Source organism: Branchiostoma floridae, chromosome 6 (assembly GCF_000003815.2).
Source record: "Branchiostoma floridae strain S238N-H82 chromosome 6, Bfl_VNyyK, whole genome shotgun sequence".
NCBI lineage: Eukaryota > Metazoa > Chordata > Leptocardii > Amphioxiformes > Branchiostomatidae > Branchiostoma > Branchiostoma floridae.
The window spans coordinates 10,542,128-10,564,198 of record NC_049984.1 but is presented as its reverse complement, the minus strand read 5'-3'; the positions used below and the strand labels follow the sequence as shown (position 1 = coordinate 10,564,198).

General features: G+C 38.6%; 1 protein-coding gene across 2 annotated transcripts in view; it reads left to right on the top strand.

Moving 5' to 3' along the window:
* Positions 1-22,071, top strand: part of LOC118417694 (WD repeat-containing protein 89-like) — a 38,778-nt gene that overhangs the window by 2,268 nt on the left and 14,439 nt on the right. For both annotated transcript variants that reach the window (XM_035823357.1, XM_035823358.1), the window contains exons 7-14: positions 229-292; positions 748-879; positions 1,321-1,407; positions 2,405-2,455; positions 2,727-2,822; positions 3,289-3,365; positions 3,554-3,665; positions 4,902-5,018. In XM_035823357.1, the coding sequence (XP_035679250.1) occupies positions 229-292; positions 748-879; positions 1,321-1,407; positions 2,405-2,455; positions 2,727-2,822; positions 3,289-3,365; positions 3,554-3,665; positions 4,902-5,018 (736 nt within the window). The remainder of the gene's footprint in view (positions 1-228; positions 293-747; positions 880-1,320; positions 1,408-2,404; positions 2,456-2,726; positions 2,823-3,288; positions 3,366-3,553; positions 3,666-4,901; positions 5,019-22,071) is intronic.

Sequence of the window (22,071 nt, the reverse complement as noted above, 5' to 3'; positions counted from 1 at the left end):
TGATACATTTAAAAGCATTAGTAGGGAATTTTTAAAAACTTTTGTCTGTTGTGTTCAGAGCAGATTTACAGGAATATAAGAATGTGTATCTAGATGTCTTTACAGATTTTTCATGTGGAAGACATGTACCTATTTTTATTAATCTCTGGTCTTGAATCAGTCATTTTTGTGCTGTGAAAAAATGGTAACATTGATTTTACCTCCCTGTTGTTCCATGGGTATCTGCAGGGACAGCAGGACAGGACAGATTGTGCACACCTACCCAGACTCCCACAGTGATGACATCACACAGGTGAGGGAACTAAAATCAGACACCAATGAATGGTTTTATGAAGCTTACACAAGCTGTACAAGACTCTATTCTATAAGGAGTTTTAGTCAGTAACCTCAAAATGGTAGCAGGATTGTAGTTTTAAGAGAAGGACAAAAATTTTAAGCAAATAAACCCTATGAAGCTTTAACTGTGGTTCACCTTTATCTGTGGGGTAACCTATATCCGTTGCATTTATTACAGAGTACAATGTATTTAGAGATACCAAGTCGATGGACGGTGGTTTCAAAATGCAGTATTTTGAAAATATTGCAAATTGAGACCACCGTCTGTCAACTTGATATCCTACAATGTCCCGTTTAAATACAAAGGATATAGGTTACCCCACAGATAAAGGTGAACTAGCATTACATGCTGTTGCCATATAAGTTTATGATGTCTTTTTTATCATGTTTTTTTATGTCACTGCTGCACAGGTGAAGTTCCATCCCAGCATACCTCACAGGTTGGCCTCAGGGTCCACAGATGGGCTGATCAGCATATTTGATGTCAGGCAGAGTGATGAGGATGATGCAGTAGAGAATGTGCTCAACACAGAGTCTTCTGTGGTGAGCGCTGGCTTTTTATACAACTCCTGGTCATATATATGATGTGTGTGTGTGTGTGTGTGTGTGTGTGTGTGTGTGTGTGTGTGTGTGTGTGTGTGTGTGTGCGCGTATGTGTGTGTGTGTGTGTGTATGTGTGTATGTGTGTGCTGTATGTGTGTAAGGTATTTCAATGTAGTATGGGCTTTGACTATCCCCTCAAGATGGCAAGGGAGTCTTGCAGTTAGAGTTGTTGCCGAAGGTCCTATAGGTTCAAATCCATGTCTTTAAGATCCATGTCTTCCAGTATGTTTAAGATCCCACCACACATATTGGAAACAATAGGGGTCTATTCGAAACATAACAACTTTTATATGATACCCTAGCTAAACATGTAGTAACTGTTTTGTGTACTTACAGTTATGTACTGATGATGATATTTCTGTTTTGTTTTCCCCCCTATAGAGCAGGATAGGATGGTACGGCCCTAACTCAGACAAGTTGTACTGTGTGACGCATGTGGAGACTCTGCAGCTGTGGGACACAGATGAGGTACAGTAGCACTAATGGGAAAAATGAACAAATGAATGAAGACCTTTATGGTACATTATCATATAGCCAGACCGCGCGGACCAATCAGAAGGCCCCGTTCCACGTTGGTTATGACGCCGTAACACTTAGATTCCGGCCAGGCCGGTGTGTATCCTCCTTCTGATTGGTCAGAATGAATCGACACCGGCACCGGTGTCGATGCAAATCAACACCGGTGCCGGTGTCGATTAATTCTGACCAACCAGACTGAGCGATACACACAAGATATGCAGGGTTTGGCCAATCAAAAGGAGCGAAACATATGCCAGAGCAGAGGGAATAAGTACAGACTGCAAGGAGGGAATAGCTCCTTCTGTTAACATTGATAATGAGTTTTGTTGTTCTAAAAAGCGAAAGACTGCAATGTTTTGAATATTTTCAGTGGAAATTTTGGTTTCAATCTGCAATCTGGAAACAAATATATGTACCAAGGAACAAATGTGAACTTGCAGAAATTCGACAAAGGAATTCACACGTATAGTACCAAGGGATCTATACATCATACAGGAGTTTGCAAGTTTGGGTAGGCTATATGATAATAACGTTAATGACCCGCCTGTTCCTCGATGTACATGGTGTGATAACGCCTGGTCCTTTGATATAACCACCTCATAAAACCACCTCGTTCGCTTCGCTCACTCAATGGTTTTATTCGGTGGTTATAGCAAAGGACCAGGCGTTATGACACCATATATACACCTCGGGACGGGTCATTAACCCTTAATTAATGCTCTTACAAGCTAAGTATAGGCCAAGATGATAAAGTACAAGTAGTGATGTAAGAACGTGGTATCTTACTAGCAAAGTACATCTACGAATTCTTATATATACTAAAAATTTAGTGTGTACTGTTACAGAGATATCTTTAATACTCTGCTGCCCAACTGCATAACCAATAGAGAATGGATAATCCATCAGTTTGTCATATGGGTGTATGTTTTTTTTCTCCAATCTGCAGGCAGACCAGATTGGCAATTTTGAGGACATCAAAGACTACTCTCCAAAAGAGGTACATGTTGGGAATACTTTGCGTAAAATATAGTACATTTTTTTTGGTTATCTAGAAAAAACTTGAAAATATACATGACTTACTGAGCCATACTTGTTCCACTTTTATACTCTTGATATCTTGATGTACTGCTTTTTTGGGGCTTTAGTAGATCTAATAGATGAAATTTTGTGTGTTTACGTGTTTATTGGCTGACTGATAGAATATTTGCTGGTTTTCTGACGCCCATATTACTAATTAAAGAAACACTGAAATGCTCTGCCTTCCCCAGTTGGACCATCATGCACCTGTGGCCACCGTCAAACACATGAAGGACAAGGAGGTTTCCATGGAGACGGATGATGTCACCAGGAAAAGTGGCACTTTGGTAGGTCCAACAGTTTACCAAGTGTCATCTGAAGAACAGCAACCAATATTTCATGTATTACTATAGGTGGATTTTATCTTCAGTTAGTAGATTAACCCTTAAATCTTGAAACATAGAGTCTTTTGTTGTTTACAGTATTTTCTATTCCCATTTCATTCTGAGGGCCTACATAGCCTTTTTTTGTAGGCAAGCTTTTTTTTAAATATCCTGTAATCCTTTGGAAAATTTATAATTTCATCTCTGTGATTCATAACAAGATAGACAAATATTACAAGAATTTATTGTTATGCCAACATCCTTGGTTATATGTTGGCTCTCACTCACTCATTCATCCTCGCTGACTCTGAAGAGCATTGCGCCATGGCAGTTAAGCCTCCAATTTGGTCTGCTCGCTGTAGCTTACCAGGCTATGTTGGCAGTCCTCCTAATATTCTCTAACATACTGGATATTCTCCATGTTCTCCAGGGGGCAGTAGACTACCTGGTGGACTGTTTCTGGGATGCCCAACAGAAGAAACTCTTATTAGCAGGTGGCTTACACAGGTGAGGCTTTATCAAACTCCTATTGGAAATGTCTGAATTATTGTGTACATGTACATGTACTTTTTCTTGCTGCTAAGTCATGAGATTCAGCCAAATTTTTGCGTCAATAGAACTGTTGATACACTTTTTTTGTGTACACAAATGTATTGAGGAAGTAGTTCATGGTCATGAGTGTTTGCCGTTAACAGCGGTAGACTTAATGTATACAAAGTGAAGAGGAAAAAGAAGACTCTGAAGCCACTGTACAGCCTGGGAGATGGGCACCTGTCAACTATAAGGTGTCTTCACTGGCAAGACAAGGTATACTTTATGTTTCTTTTACATAATAATAATAACTTTATTGCACAACAATTGTACAAGGTACAAAGTATGACATCTACAGTTCTATAGCTTTCACTTTACTTTATTCATTTTACCAGGAATACATCTCAGCTTAACTTCAGGCTTTTGCATCCTACACAGTTGTGTCTTTTATTTCCTAGTGTCTTTTTAGTGCTTTTTCTAGCCTTCTTTGCAGATTTCTAGCAGTACTGGCTTTTATTTCTTGGGGGATCGCCGGTTTGCAGTTTTCAAAATTGGATAAGATTCTCTAATGCTTTAAGAGGGAGTTTCTGCACTTCCCCCATAAAATAAAAGATGGGAAGAATTTGCTTCAAACGCCTCATTTATAGCAAACTCAGCAGCTTTGTTTCACAATCTGAAAATCTTGACAGTATATGATATAAACAAATTACAGTCAGCCATTTTCGTCCATAAAGTTATTCACAACAGTCCCTCTGTACCAGTCCTATATAAAGACATATTCAAGTACAACTCAGATATTCACGATCACAGTACGAGGCAGCAAAACAGACTTAGACCTATTAAAACAAAATCTAACCTAACACAATTCACTATATTGTTTAGGGGCCCATCCATATGGAACACTCTAAGTCTTTCCAACAGAAATTGTCAGTCGCTTTCCGTTTTCAAGAAAAGCATAAAAAACAACCTCATAGAGAAGCCAACTATCTGCTCCTGATTTATTTGTTCCCTAGCTTCTTGATTATATTATGTTCAGTTATTTTTAAGTATTATACCATGTACTTGGTGCCTGTTTGTTGCATCCCTTGTTTTGATTTTCTGTATTTGCTTTCATTCGGTATTTGCTAGCAGGTTAATTCTATGATTTTGACTTATTTCTTTATGATCTGTAGATCATGTTCAGTTTTGTCTGCTTCAGTTTTTTTAGCTAGATCATTTGTTGCGTCATGATGATCACTGGGTTTCATTTGATTTATTTGATTTATTATGGTTTGATGTATGGTCTTCATATTCATTTAATAGCATTATGATTTGTAAATTTTGAAGGGGGTGGAGGTTGTATAAGCCACACGGCTTTTTCTCTCCCCTTGCACGTTCTATTGTTTTCTTTAATTTGCTGTATTTATGATTGTTTTTAAAGTGCAAAATAAAATCAATCAAAAAAAAAAGATGGCTCTGCTAGAAGACAGCAAAGGAGGCTAGTCTTTTCACAATGAATAAATTGTTCCTTAGACGGAGTCTCTAGTGACAGGAGCGGAGGATGGTTTGCTGTGCCTGTGGAAACCTGGGGTTGACTTGGAGAAGGAAACAAAGGACCTGTCCCTAACAAGCCAGGCTGTATCCAGAAAGGTAGGTTAATACTGAATACGTTCAACCAAACCACTGCTTATCATGGCTGAAAGGAATAGTGAACCAGGTGTAAGTTGATAGAAGAGTTCATCAATCGGTGACTCTTGAAAACAGGTAATCACGTACCTTACTTACTCATGCATGACTGATGAATCTCTTTAACAAACCAGGTGTAGTTTTTTGCTAGATATATAGGGGGCGCTGCTGTAGGAGTTAACAGCAGCTACGGCCAGCTCTTCAATTCAAATTTCTGCACCATTGGACAAATTGGTCATACTAGTAACGCTCCTCCAGATCTGTTGCCCTTTCCCAGAACATGAAATGATGAATAGAAACAGTTCCTTTTTACCAAGGGCTATTCCAGAGAGATATATATGTCACCCTGCACCAGTCCACAACAAACTCCTTCTGGTGGATATCTTTGACTGACATCAATCAGTCAATTCTAAAACCTTCATATAAGCCGTGATTCCGGTAAATATCTTTGTAATTATCATAATTCATGTGAGCAGAATAATTAGCAGAAATGGATTTTGTTCAAATCATGCACATTTGAAAGTACAGGTACACGTACATGTAAAAGCAAATTTTGTTGTACAAATGTATTATATAATACCAAACAGGATGGGCCAGAATGTCCTGCAGTACTGCTGTATCCTGTTAGAGGTCTCTATGAGTTCTTATCCCTTCAAATACTGCTTTCATAGAGTGAATGTCAATATAGAAACATAGATCGACCATATGGATAGTACATGTAGTGTACGCTCTATAGCTCAGGACAGGTAACCCAACAGGTGCACTTCAAAATTGCTCTGTGTGCCAAATTATTCCTCCAAATTCTGCCCCTGTAGTTCCCAGGAGTTGATATGCTTGGATGGTTCTCAGGAGGATCACCTTTCTGGTGTATGTTGTTGTCATAGTAGTGAGATATAGTTTTGGGCAATGCTGTCTCTTATCATGCCACGTTCTGGTGCACATGTTCCATGTGTTGTGAGTAAGGGTGAACTGTAAGATCATAACATCCCCCTATGTTATTCCTTGTGACGGATATTGCATCTACAAATTTAAAACAGGAAGATTTATTATTTCATTGAAGTTTTTTAGATCCATCTGTCCTTAAAAATTGATTCAAGGTATTTTCAGGACGTAAATCTATATGCAGGCTTTACCAATGTATAAAAATGTCAGCTTCTGTCTTTCATCAGTATTTTAGAAGAAAGTGAACACTTCTTATTTAGAGTGGAATGACCCTCATTAAATCACCAGTGTTTGCAAACTTTGCAATGCTGAACAAATTGTGTGGTTAGTAATTATGATCTGCCATGGTCAATCACAGACCTGAAACCTGAAGTTAACCTGAAGAAACAAGAAGCAACCTAAGGCCACAGCAAGTAAATTTTATGGATGACATCCTCTGCAGACTGCAAAAATAATGAGATAGGGCGAGAAAAAAACAAGATAGGTAAAAAAAAACAAGATCGCTCAATTTTCAAAATAGACACCATAAACGCTGGAACAAGAGTTGAAGTGACAAAACATGGTAGCACTGACAACAAATCATTCATTCCTGTATTCAAGAAGTGAAATAATGCAGTAAAAGTGACACTGGTGTGGCAGACTGGTATTACTTACCAAGTTGGCAACTACACTCATGACTTCCAACTATCCAGCTGGTTTCACTTCTATAACTACAGTCATGTTTACCTCGCTAATATACAAGTACAATCATTAATAAAATTAGGCTACAGCACAACATACTTTCCCATTTTGGTACTTTCTTGTCATGTTGACCATCTCCGAAGAAGAAAAAAATTCTTGTTTTTTTTCTGAAATCAGGCCAAAATTAATGAGCGCGCGGATGTCATCCATGAAATTTTCTTGCTGTGGCCTAACTCACAAAATAAGATTTTGCAAATGCGAGTGACATTGAATTTTGTTCAAAACTTTTGAACTTTGTGACTTTATAAGCTGAAGAAAAATGTCTTTTCTTATCCTGGCAGATGCAAAGCACATTTCAAAACAGACCTTTTTTAACCCTCCAGAGAAGAGTGACCTGGAGTATCACCTTTTCCTCTTATCACAACTATTTCTCTGGGACAAGAGAAGCAGCCAATTTCCAGACAGGAGAACAAATTGAAAACAAAGTACAGCAGGGTCAGTTCAGCAAGGCTGTGGTTTCCTGAGCTGGCAGGGGGAACCCTTATCTAAACTGTGGCAATGTTCCCAACACAAGCGGCACCCACAGTTTGCTGTAAAACTTGATGGTGTCTTGTAATGGGAGTGGAGGATGTGTAATAAAGAAGGCTGTGTGAAGATAAGGGGGTGATCAGTCAGGACAGGTGCAGACAGGAGCAAAGTTTCTTACATGTGGGGATTGCCCATGTACTAACGAAATGCAGTTACAAACACATTTTAAGGTATTACAGAGCAAATGTACGTAGTTGCATGTTGCATCTCATTGTTTATTATGTATTACCTCTTCCTTTGATGATGTCTGTCACTACTATCAGCCACATGTGTTTACTTTCTGCAGGAAGTAAAAAGTAGGCCAATGCCTGTCAGACTGTCAATGACCTAAGATCAGACACATTGCATCAATCATTCACTCACTGACTGTAGACTTTATAACTTACACATGCTGCACAGTTTATCTGATATTTTGGGGATGCTCCCAGCTGAAGAAAAATGGAAGACCCCCCTCAAAATGATGCTAATAGGTTCAAATGCATAATAAACTCTGACAGAGGGCTGTATGCTTTATGATGACAAATGGATGGACACTGTACCAATTGAAAAGGGTGGGGGTGTCAATTACAATGTCTCCAGGACAGTGTGTCCTGTTATTTGCTTGTTGGGAGGAAAATTATTTTACCCCATCCATCCCAAAAATGACATTAATCAAACTGTTGAAAATGTATTTCCATTGCATAAGCTTAGGATGACATACTTAACCAGGAAAGTCAACAACATGGGCTCTTAAACAATTAGAGGAATGGAAAAGAATTTTAAGAGGGAGATAGCCCTGGTCTTAGAGACTCAACAGGGAATCTTCAGACATTGAAATCAATACAGTACTGGACAGTATGAATCACGGTGATAGATGGAGAAATAGAGCTGATGGGGGCTTCAGAAAATGAAAAGGTGTTCGACTTTATTTCTTTTCCATAATCCCCTTAAATCAACATTGTCAACCCCATCAGGGGGAGGAATGGGAAGAGTGTATGTTATACCTATACCTATACCTGCAGCAGAAGAAAAATTATTTCTGGCACCAACATTGCAGAGTATATACATTGCACTGCCATATGATACATTTATCATACCATCTTATAAGTTATACCTATCTAATATCTATGTAGAGATGTCTTGTCTGACACAGCATTGATAGTTGCATCTCCATATGTAAGTACTCAGTAAGAACTGGGCCAGACTGTTCTGCCATCTCCCAGGTTATGATTTGAAAGTCAGATGCCAGACATTTTCCTGATAGGCACAATTGTTTTTGTTATGTCTCCCTCCATGTCCCAATTTATCCTGGATATTTTCCATCTTGAAATGATTTTCTTGGGAGTCTTACTAAAGACAACACGCATTCGTGAGCAGTTTAAGTGCAGGAAATTCTTCTCACTAGTGCCAGAATCAATAAATGAAGTTTTATAGTTTATCAAACATCTGGCAATTAGAAATTTTCTTGGATAAGCTTCTGGGATACAGCTTACATTAGTCTATTATTAACTGAAGAAGAATTTGTATACAACATATAGATTTAATAGGCCAGAGCATGTCATTTTATGACATCCTTGACTAGTTTGAGTGACAAATTCAATGCAAGAGCGTGTAAAAAATGAGATGGATAAAAAAAGAAAAGACCCTGAATGTTTTTTCACCAGCTCTTCCATGCATTTGCTTGTGTTTTTACAGTGTCCGTATTTTGAATTTATGTACAGTCCTTTCTTCTTGCCTCAGTTTAATGCATGTAGGTACAAGTTTGGAGATCAGCCTACTTTTCTCTTTCAAAGCCTTCAACAACATTGACCCCTGCAGTTCCAGAAAAGCTGCTAGGGGGCCCAAACCTACTCTGTTTCCCAACAAATGTATCTACCACCCAATAACCATGACAACATGCGATATTCAGAACATGAGATGTCAAAACTGAAAGTTCTGAGAAACTGCTTATAGGCCCTTTATTGAACTTGATCTTCATTTTCCCCTACCCTACTTGCCAAATACTGAATCAGGTTGAAGAATAAAGAGGAGCTCAGATGCAAGTGGTATATTCCAACAGCGTGTCAAGAATGCTCCCACAGAGGTTATAGGTTTAATGATAGGAGACTATAAATTCCTTATGATATGAGTTACTGTTTTCTCACCAGTCAAGAATTTGTGTTTGAAAAAAACACCTGTGACTTTTCCTTTGAACCTCAGACTGTGACCAGCAGGAGACCCTAGAAGCCACCTGCCTATAATGGTGTGAATTATGGCACAGCAGGTTGGCTCATAGTGTGGAACAAGATTCAAACTCCCCAGCTGTACCTATATTGGCAGTGTTAAACCTGGAGAATGATAGGCAGTATTGTGTTGCAACACTTCATCACACAATACTACTTTAAGATTAGACACATTCATGGAGATCACAGCATGGTTGCATTTTCATTGACCATAGGTTGTCAAAAGTGAAACTTAATGTAAAAGATGAAGTAAATAGAATGGTTGTAAAACAGAGGCATTATGTACATGTCTGAGAGACTATGCTATCTGTAGGTTCTTCACCTGGGCAGACACTTTAAATCAGCTTTAAATCTCTTTCCGTTCTACTCATTGTTTGGAAGCCGATGTTGTTAATTTTCCATGTTAAATCTATCATTGTAAGCTTATGAAGATACTGTATGATCTTACCAATGTCACGTGAAGAAGATCAGATTTTTTAATGGATGGGGTGAAATTCTTGTCTGTCCCAACAAGCAAAAGGACGGGTCCTGGAGACAGTCTTAGGCAATCCCTAAAACTCTAGAACCATAACGGAGTGTGATTTGTCCCCCACAGGTACCTCACCAGGGTGGCCAGTTTTACTGCACATCAAGTTTGCTTTGAAGTAGTATGATACGATCAGTGAAGGTCTTTCCAGATCCCATAAAACCCTCTGTTTGTCAGGGTGGGCTATTTACTCTCAGCCTCACAGAGTAGAGTTTAGGTGAGCGCAGCTATTAAGTTTTTGGCTCAGGTAGAAAAAAGGTAAATCGCTTCAAGTGCTTCCATAGGTGGACAATGGTATGTAAACAATTACACTATTTTATGTTATTTCCTCAAAATTGTTGCCTCAAAAGGATATTTTTTCATAAGACAAAACATAGTATGGCCTTAACCAACTTACTGCATCCAATTGCCCTGCCTACCTCTGTCAAAATTTTGAAATGCTAAATAAAAACATGAAAAGACAACCAAATATATATGACAGACAATCAGTCACTCATTGAACCATTCATCGACATGCTGTCCTTGGTTGATTTCTTCTTCCTTTCTCAGAAATTGATGAAACCAGACTTAGCATTAACATTGAGACCTTAACCCAGAAGTGAACTTGAACTTTTTGGAAACACAATGGTTTGGGCAATAGTGTACCTGTAAATGGCATGATGTTTTATAGAAATATGCTAGCCATGATACCAAATAATGTTACTTTTGTTGAACTTTGTGCTGACACCAGGTAACCTTTCACATTTTGCAGTCATACCGTGCTGGCTCCGCTTCAGTTTCGGACCCCAGAATCCAGCTTTGTTTTTGTGCTATTTGTGTTGGAGAACTGCCTGCATTCAAATGTCATCTATGATAGGATCATTGTGCGCAACCTTTCACGCAGACACAGTGTAAGACGTAACATTAGTGAGAATGTCACTTGGTCTCCAGGACACGTTAGTCTCTGACATATTACATGTATCCCCAAGTGATTTTTACTTTATAAATCATTCTGTGTGAGAATCCATTTGATGGACAAATGACGAGTCTTAAAATGTTTCTTTTAGTTATGATATTGTAAAAATTGTCTAATTCCACCATTTCCTTTTGTTAGGATGGTCTCAAGTTGTGATTTTCATCCCCATAAAAAGAAGGTATAACTTATAGCCAATGTTGAATGTCGAAACGTTGAAATTTTTTACCCCAGACAAATATTGTTTGACAGGCAACAAAAGGTGAATGAGGAAGCATTGCTTCTGAAAAATTACCGCTATACTGCTCCCGCTTTACTCAAATGACCAAACTTCGCTTTGGAACGTAGCTGCTGATTGGTGGTGCAGAGCTGTTTCTGCAAACTATTTTGGGGAGGCCATTAATTAAGGAACACCTTGAGCCACCTGAAAAAATCGGATCAGGGCAAAGTTGTTTTGAGAAGCCACAAAATTGAAACATTAACATGTTTCAGGATATTCCACAGAGAAATCCTGTGAGGGACAAATTGGGGCAAGAAAACATTGGCGGAGTTTATCTAACTGGGAAGTTGTTGTACATGTGCTAGCCAAATGAGTCAGTCAAAACACACCTTGTACATCCACATGCTGTGCTGATGTGCCTTTGGACAGGCTTCGGGCCCAGAGGAGCATGTGGTTTTTCACTTCAGGAGACATACTATTGTACATGTGCACTCTATATGTTATACCAAACAATGAATCCTTTATTTTTGTATTTTCATGTCCTAATTTTTTACTTTGAAATACTCCCTTTTCTGTTGTTGTTTTTTGCAATTCACATCATACATTTTCGAATTATGCAGATTTTTTATACGATTCGCAAACTTTTTGGGTGGGGAAACGGATGAAAATTGATGTGTACATGGATGTTATCCATGCACTTAAGTCCATATGGCCTAAGATCAAAGATGAAACATATAACTTATCACCTCTGCAGGTTTACAAACTCCTCTAGCCTGGGTACCATTCTATGCCTCATTACCCTCTATTTGTTTTGTCCCTCTGCCCCTTTATTTTTGACAGAACAGACTAAAACCAATTGCTTTATTTGGCGGCAGGAACAAGCAATATCTCATATCTCAGGATATCCTGAAAACAAACACCATGCACAACTGGTAATCATTAATCAGAGGTAAGAAGGATGTTTTTCCATAACAACTGGATTAAGATACATCACAGAGGATTATCACGTTGTAAAACTTTGAAATAAGAGCTCCAACACACCAGACATTTGTTGAATCAGACATTCTTAGAAAGTTTAGTCATACGTTCCATATGCAAAGTTGAACTATTAAGAGGGAGCAAAACAGAAGTCTGCCTGCAGACAATATTGCAACGGAAGTTAAAACCAAAAGTCTTTAAGCTAATAGATAATGGGGCATCAAGTGTGTCAAAAAAGAAATGTTTTGAAAGAAAAAGAAAACTATATAGTCTCCAATCTTTAAGTTTTAGATAGATGCATCTAACCTACAGTCCAGATGGTTATGGAGTTGATTGCTGTGAGATAATCAATACAAATGGTTTTCCCACAGGGTTGTTACTCTAAGTTACCCTACTTAACCATGCAGAATACTCCATAACTGCATTGTTACTGTGATATGGAGGGATTCTGTATTATATTGAATCTTGTTAGGATAAGAGCTATGAACTCCATATGACAGGGGAATACCAGGGTGGTATTGGAGATGGCGGCAGTGCGTTTTGAACTGGTGATCTGCAGATGACCAATATGCCTAAGTATGTGATTAGATTCCATTTAGATAATTTGTCATATAAAGTATCAAACAGAAACATCTGTGTGTTGGAGTTTGTTCTTTTTCTTATCACCTCGTCTTGATTTGTTCATTAGCTCACTCTATAAATATTATACAAGCTGTCCTTGTGTTGTTGCTTTGTGTAAAAAAATTAATTTGGGGTCTTGCTTTTTAATTGTCACTATTCTTTTCTAGCACAAAATGCGACAACGTATTGTCATATTAAACTGTGTCCTGTATCTGGAACTAACACATTGATGTAAATCCTAGTGTTATCAATGGCCCTGAAATATTTTTTCATTACCATTAGACTTTTATAATCCCATAAGCTACTTATTTAATGCATTGACATGTAAAAGTTGGTAACTATGACTATACAGCAAAGAGGGCTTACAGTTGGTTTTAGAAAAATACTAACTCCATATAACTTAGCTTAAAGTTCAAGTCTTATTTCTTATACTTATCATTCTTGAATGGTTCATCCAAAATCTAAAGCTGCTTTAAATTTGTCATTACAGACGAGTCTAGATATTGTTTGTGATCAGAAACTAACTTTAAGATACGACCTTCAAAATTGGTCTCTTACATTTATTATCAGACTTTGATTTTGACTTTGTTCAGATCCAAATTTAGCTTGACCACATACAATGTACTTGTTATAATGTAACAGAGGTTACATTATTCACACACACTGTAAATTGTGACATTTTGCATTGATCTAATTTAAGTATGCAAAGTCAAGTAGTGCCCTTAGAAGCTTTTACTGCAAGTTTAGTCATTACACTGCAAATGTGAGATGTATTGGTTCTACATGAATCATTGTTTCAAATGAGTAACAAAATGTGAATTCACAATAGAATTAAGTCCCACAAACCATAAATGGACTTGCAACACATTTACAGCATTCTTATGATATTACTTATCAAAGTGTGAATAAACACAAGGGAATGTAAGAGTACAAAATGCTGATAAATGCCGTTGTAGCGTGATCAACACCGAGCAGTCCTCACACGTTGTCTGGCGGCACATGTTCCCAACATCCTTCTCACATGCCATAGTTTCAAACACAAGCTTAGTTTTGTCCAAACACCTAAATTTATCTGTTAATGTGCGGCAAAGATTTTGGGCTAAATATAGCAGCTGTATCCATCCCAGGACTGGGTGAGATGATGTCATACCCATGAAAAAAAGAGCAGATATCGTTCTCTAGTTTATGACAAGCTCCCAAGCGTTGCTATTTGTTTCGGGGCAATTTAACTGAAGTGTGATAACCAATTATGTCAATGCTAGCTCATAATTTTCATATCTCAAAGGAGGATATGCGTGATAGCTCTAAGACCGCGTGTCAAAGTGAAGACCCTCCAGTCTCAAACCATGACCTTCAACATTCCGAATCTTTTATCTAGGACTACTATCAGACAAACAGATGTCAACATGCCAATAAATCCATTACTTGCCGCAGTGCTTAATTGCTTGGCTTTGTACTTGGTGATCTAAGGGGAGTAAATTTGTGTCACATGATTCCACCTGCATTCGCACAACCTTTAAAAATTGGAACCTCAATAGAAGCACTTTCTGTACCGCAGAATAAAAAGTAGAGCTCAAAAGCGTGGTGTGAAGACTAGCCGACTGCTGCCTACCCCTGTATCAGGGATTCAAGCAACAATATAATGAAATACTGAATACTACTACTACAATGAGTCTAAGAGCTCCAAAGGACATTTTCGGCATTAATACACCTAGTGTTCTATCCATCGTCATGTGATTTTTAGAGATGGCTTATGTTCACAGGTCCCTGAGCCCCGTCAACACTCGAGTCTCTGTGAATTTTTACATTTGGCGATCTTCTGGCAATCAAGGAATACAACCAAGCCTCATCAACTGTGTGACATCTGCTTTTGGACATTTTCTTTTTTTAATCTTGTCACAGTGGATTTATGACACTAAGTACTCTCAATGCCCTATTTATATATGAGTGTAAACTAGCTGGTGATGACACCAAGAGTGTAAGTTGAGGCAATGTCTAAACAAGACAGATTACCTTACTTTCCAAGATATTGCCAGGATAAGCAAGGAGGTTTAAAAAGTCCTTGGCATAAGCCAGTGGATTGATATACTCTCACCTCAACAAGGGTGTTCTTTTCTCTTGATGTCAAAATGATAAGATCAGTTTCAAGTGGTCCTTCCTGTGTTATTATTGGAAAACACTTTAACAGTGGAGCATTGTTTGATGTATGCTCAAAAATATGTCAAAGATTTGTGGAAATCGGCTTTTGATCTCAAGCAATGGTGACATTACCAGATAGTTGGAGTAATACTATCTGTTGACCATAAGATATGTTTCTTTTGGCATTTGTGTGTGGAAAGTAGACATTGGAGGAAGACAATAGCCTGTGAGGACGACAGGTTTTGTCCACTCCGTTCATTCTGTGTCAGTGACCATGAAGGACTTCCCCATCAGAGTGTGCCCCCCTGAATGTGCACGGCTGTCGGGCATGAAAAGGCACTTGTCACTTTCGTGTGATAAATCGCCATTGAGGGGAATATTCCATATTTTTGTTTGGCCAACCGGCCATGAAAAGTCTATAGACACATGACTGGATTATTTTTGTGCAATTCATCAATTTGACAGCCCATTTGTTCTTGGTTGTTGTTTCTATTGGGAGAGTGATGTTGCCAAATTTTTGTTTTTGATTTTACAACATTCTGTAAAGATTTGAACACTCAAGAAGCTGTTTTTTTTTTTATCATAAGGTTCAGATTACTATTTGAAAAATTGGTTTAGACATCATATTGAACAAGAGAGAACACAATATAAGGAACAAGAGCATACATTGTAAATGTTGGACATTTTGATTTTGAGTAGCAAGAAAACCCAAGTAAAGTCAGCCACCAGAATCTCTTTGGGATCTTTTGTAGCCTGTCCCCAAAGATGATTCAGACATCAGCAGAGGAATAATGCACCACGACAACTTAGCTGTTTAGTTTATACATAACTCACCAAGCTAAATAGTGATTGTAATAATGTCATATCGTGTAAGCCTTAAACATCACTTCCGTGACACCTGTCTTTGTTACCTGACATTTAGACATACCTTGACCTTTTTGGAGGATTACATTTTCAATCCGAGTTAATCATTTATTCTTTAATTAGAACTTAGTGAATGCCTTTTGCTCAAGCCCTAGGGGCTTTTGTCTCTTTGTTTGTAATAATGTCAGACAGAACAGCTTATATGACTTGTTTGGTTGCCACAAGGAGGTAAAAAAAAGTTTCCACACCCATAGCCATGTTGCTATGATAATTGATGTATTTCAACATGTTTCATCACTCCTTCAGATGTGTCAAAACCTACTAAAGATATCTTATAAGGAACTGTACTGTTAAAGCACACTAAATTTGTCCTAAGTTTATTCATGTCACAGGTAAAAGTGAAGTAGAGTTAAAGTGAATAGCTCACATGACCAGCTGGTGATAGATTTGTGAAAAATTCATGATCTACTCACTTTTATAGAACCTTCTAGATCATTACAAAATATGGAACAACATCTTGCTCATTGTATGCTTGCAATATTTGATGTGAATATACCCGGTAAACACTATTAAAGTATGTTTTATGCAGCAGCGACTTTTTCATCACCACTCATCCTAAGTAGCTTGCCCAGGTGACCACCACTCTCCTGTCTGGGTATCACGATACCACATACCAATCTGTCCTTTCTAATTCAGAATAGCCCATTTTCTAGACACAGAAGTCATAAATCTTTCATGCCATTCTCTTTACACAGGTGAGGTGCAATATTCAAGCACAAACATGCGGATAAGCATGTAGAACAGGTTGTTTGAAAAAAAGGAACCACTCACTCCATTGTTAGAAGAGAAAGGCAGGTGTAATTCACTGTTACAGCTTTCAAAAGTCATTTATCTCACTTATTCTTTAAAACACTCTCCTTAAAAGCCAGTAGGAGATCACTCAAGGTCGCTTATGGAGAAAACTTGAACACCTGTCCATAACACCTGTGTCAGCACACCTTATGTTCCAAACATTCACAAACAACCTCTTCACCTTACTTCAGGATTAAAGGTTGATGGTTCGAGATATGGTTGTCTGACCTAATTTGTTTAAGAGTTCTACCCTGTGCGATTTCTGGACGTAATAATCTAAAACGATAAAGACTATACCGGTAACATTCTTATGTTTTAATAACACGAGCTCATTAGCCCCTTTAACTTCTAAGAAAAGGCAGCTTAGAAGAGCGAATGTAAAGGTTACTTCAACTTCAAGGAGGTCTTTTTTTAACCTCCTTGGTTACTTCATACCTCACTAAAACGTTTTCTTTAATTCAAGGTATACAGCTCCAGGACACTCTCAGCACTGAACACTCTTTTATTCTTTAAAGTATCACTCCAATCTTTCCAATTGTAAAACATTTACATGACTATTTCTCCCATTCTTTTGAGAAACAAGTAGATATAGCTTTTCTCCAGTTAATTTTCACTCAATACTCCCAAATCATTTCTTACACACTGTTTTTTTTTTACATAGGTGTGCAAAGTGACAGAGATGGATTGTTAGTGAAAAATATGGAGTCAACAATTACCAAAAGAGACCTTGATGTTGACTTGTTTCCCAGGGGGAACAAAGAAAATATTGTACGGCATGAAATGAGATTACCTAAAACAATATTTCTGTATGATATTTGAAATTCCACCCTGGCGGTTGCTGGGTAATCTGAATGCCTGTTAGCCGTTCCTACCCACACAGCCAGATGCTTTTGCGTTGGTTTGGATGTTTGCACCTGCCCACGTCTTAGCGGCCACGGCAACCAACCAGCTCCGTATGCGTGCATCCTGGGCGCAGCGGGGCCGTGAATGGCATTCCGGACTGCCCAAGTAAACGCAGGCAGGGATGCAGTTAAAGTCCATTTCCCCCCCTCCCACATTTATAGAAGCAATTTACTAATTATATCTCTGAGAAACTGTACTAATAACTCTGTACGTGATGCCCAGCATGTATCTGTTTGCTGTATCAGCCAATAGAGTTATGAATACATACAGGTTGTTAGAACTCATGATTTGGACAGGTGTAGGGACTGAACGGATAAGGTGTTTGTTTTCTCCATACAGTAAAAATGGCCACACCCTTTATGAAAACAATTTCCAAGCAGGAGAGACAGAATTTTGATTGTTGCTTAGGTCGCTGGTCAGGCTGTTTTGATAAGTGTGCAAAGACGTCATTACAGTCTATATACTTGTGTCCCAAACTTTAGGTGCGGCCTTCCTCTAAGCGGAATATATTTTGATTTTATCAACATTTATAGATTGGAGAGGATGTGTTGTGAAGACAAAACGATGTAGTGCTGAGTGCTCAATGCAGGACGTGTTCCTGGAATAAAAGCTTTACTCATGAAAAATTAAGCTAAAAGAGGACTTTGCACAGAACTGCTTGCTTTCAAAAATTGTGTTACAGCAAACAGAAGTTTTGGGTTTACCCTGGAGATTTAATGTGAACAGTCATGCGGAAAGAGCAAATAGGGAGATTCTCATACTTGTGTTTCATTTGTCCAGGGATTAGGAATTCATTCCCACCAAGGCATACCCTTATCATGGTGACACTATGATAATAGATGCAGAGGTAATGGGTGGAGATTGACTCCCCTCACAATACATGGTAGTCAATGCTACTCCAGGTATTGTTTAGAAATAAGTGGGTCACAACTTGTGGGTTAGTACAGAGAGATGTGTCAAGAGTATGCTCCTGGATTACCTGCAATGTTAGTATACCAAACACTGAGCACTGAGCCAGAAGGGGGTTTTAAGGCCAGCAGTTGTCTTGTGTCCACAATTACAGGGCGCAGTGTGAACTATGACACTCCTTTTTGGTCAGCTATTCAGTATGAATGCTTAATAAGTGTTGATAGCTCAGAATTTGATCAAGTGGATCCTTTTTCCCTGGCAAAAGACGACGTCCAATTAAGTTTGTAAAATAATCGTTCTGCCAGTGGGGCTGCGCTTTTGATGACTTTTCGTTCTCACAAAATCTATAAGAGTGCAGGACATTTCTGGCTTCTAGGAATTAGCAGTTAAAGTTTGCAAACCAGATATGCTCGCTTTGTCCTTTTCATACTATGTGAGGTGTATATTCTGACAGCTCTCTCTATATATACATGTATATATATACATAACGTTATATATATAGTCCTTGTTCAGTTCACTTGGGTGGTGAACACTTTGTGCCTGATTGTTTGACCAGGCAGGCACGGGTGGAACTAAGTATAGACAGGAAAAAGGGGGCACCCTCCCTAAGTGGATCAGATTAGAGACACCAACCTGTCCTGCCTTCTCTTGTGTAAGTGTAAGTGGCTTACATGCAGTGCTTGGGACACCTGGCCAAGTCAGGTGTGGTACCTGGGATACCTGGCCAAGTCAGGTGTATTACCTGGGACACCTGGCCAAGTCAGGTGTAGTACCTGGGACACCTGGCCAAGTCAGGTGTAGTACCTGGGACACCTGGCCAAGTCAGGTGTAGTACCTGACCTGGCCAAGTCAGTTGTATTACATGGGACACCTGGTCAAGTCAGTTGTAGAACCTGGGACACCTGGCCAAGTCAGGTGTGCAACTGGTCTGGCCAAGTCAGGTGTGCACCTGGTCTGGCAAAGTCTGGTGTATTACATGGGACACCTGTGGTCTAGTCACAACTGGCCAAATCAGATGTATTACCTGGGGCACCCGAAAAAGTGTTAGAGATATCATTGAAACATCTTCTTGCCATCACCTCTTCTAGAGCAAATCCAAAATCTTCACAACTAGTCTGGACACCTGTTGATATTCTTGAAACATAGCTCTCTAGCTAAAGCAGTGTGATGACCTAATCTTTATTCAATGTACGTGTGTATTTCCATTGCCTTGATTACATTCCTATCAATTGTAATGTAAACAGAGACAGAAGGAACCCTTAGTGAGTGCTGTATTAGGTAAGAGTTGCAGAAACTGTGTAGGAGGACTGTATTGACTCTGAATGGGTGTAACTGACATGTGATTGTGGGTGTGAATAGGAGGTGATGTCACTGTGACCCTTGTATAGTTGTTGTTTTCCTGTTTTGTATGTCTCTCAGGAAACCAACAGGTGGGTGTAGAGTTTGCACTTGTGTTAGAATAAAAGTGTTCCACACAAATGTCTTATTCCTGCGTTCTGTGGCTTGAACAAAACTAAATTAATTTTGTATATCACCAAAAGTTTTAAAAGATTCTCCCTTAAAGGTCTGTTCAAAGAATTTTTTTTTGGGCAAATGTGTGCTTGGGTCTTGAGAGACAATGTTTATTCCTGCATAAATGCCAAGTAAGAAGTAAATTTGGCTGGTTGAAATCTATCAGGAAACGGCAGGGCTGATACAGTTGTTGCCATTTTGCCGAGCTGAGTACGTCTTTATCCTTTACGAAGGATTTTTTTGCAAATGTGAGCTTGGGTCTTGAGAGACAAAGTTTATTCCTGTTAAATTGCCAAGTTTTTTGAAGAAGTGAATTCAGCTGCCACAAACATGGGTTGAAATCTAAAGGATGTCACAATTGTAAGCCTTATCCTTTCGGAAGAATGAACTGTGCCTGTATTAAAGGAAAGATTTTCTATTATTTCTTAATTGCCTGCTAGCTTCCACTTGTGGCTTGAGATAACATTAACTGTAAGTCTTATTTTCATGGAACAGTTGCTTGGAATAGCTGAAGGTGACAAAACAATCAATCATGTTCTAGTGATTGATTGTTAGAGTACTGGGTCACTGGTATACTTATCTATTCATATGTATTCAACTGTTACCTTGCCCAACATTCAGTTGTGTATGTTTGGATTCCACTTAAAAAGTAGGAATATGATTAAGATTACCAATCATGATCAGTGATGTATTTTAGACTGATATGAGAATAGTTGTGGTGGAAATGGTTTGAACTGAAAAGGAGGGACTCTGTCAAGTCAAAATGACAAAGTAAGGTTCTACTGGAATCAAACCATGGTAACAAGAAGATAAATCAAAATGATGATAAGGGAAGTAAAGGATTGGCCTCAAGATAAACTTAGTTGGACCCCCATGGACAATTTGAATGGAATGGCCCTAATCTTAAGACCGATCAATGATTTACACCCAATTGTCACTGATAACCCAGATCCATCCTATTCTTACTCCACCAGGGGGTGGTGTCTGCTATCCTACAGACAATGAGATGGACAAGTACCCAGGATAAATGGCTTTGTTTATGTTGAGATAAGAACAAAGTACAAGAGATAAAAGAAATCAGGTGACCAAAGTACAGTATGTTCATAACATCATGCAGATCTGTACAGGACTGTAGCAACAAGTTAAATTCTTACTGAGCTGTGTAATAATTTTCATCTTTTTCATTGCAGCTATTTTTATTGTGACACATTTATCAAGTCTTTGCCTTGTAACACTATGTATAATCCTAATGGTCTACACAGAGCAATTCACGTCTTTCATGAAATTGTTTGCATATACAAGATGTAGTTAAATAAGTATGATATAATACATTCATGTAGGTGCACTAGAATTCATCTTGGCCAATGCTATATCTTGTTCTAGTGACTGAAGTTGGAAAGAATACTGACGAGAGTCATCTTACATGGTGTTTTATCTTTACTGTTTTCTTACCATCTTAAGTCTGTGCCATAAAGCAAAGAAGAGGACCCTATCAATTGTTACAGGCTGTAAATTCATGACAATAGCCTGTAGGAATTAATGCAAACAGATTGACACTAAATAAATCACTCTACTTTATGGCTTAGGAAAGGAAAGGGGTCAACACTGGGTCACAAACGAATAAAATTGTTTGTGGTCTAAAGTGTTATCATGTAGAAATCTCTGATAAGACAACTTTATGATAAGTATATTGTGATAGATTGTCCCTTTATGCAATAGTTGCAGACTAAGCAACATACAGTACTGACATGGGTGTGTGGAATGGAGGCCAATCCTTTATAAACAGTGGAAATCGAGTGATCTCTTATCAAACTTTCAAAGCGCTTTTGAAAATGAGCAGCCTGTAAAACCACCATTTCTTGCATCTGCTGTAAAAACTTGCACCTGTGAAGAGTTTTGAAATGTCAGTCAATTGCTGCACAGTGCCCCATAAAAGCCATGATAGAGCCTCAGTTCAAAGTGGTGTACAGGCTGGTATGCTGTGCTGTGCTCCTTGGTGGTCGTTCTAGCTAGTTAGTAATACCAAATCGTTCAAAGCGTCTAAGTTGAAGCTGGCTACATGAAGTTACACTTCGGTTATCTTGAAAGCAGTTGGAACATTTTCCATGTAGGTCAACAACAAGGCAGGG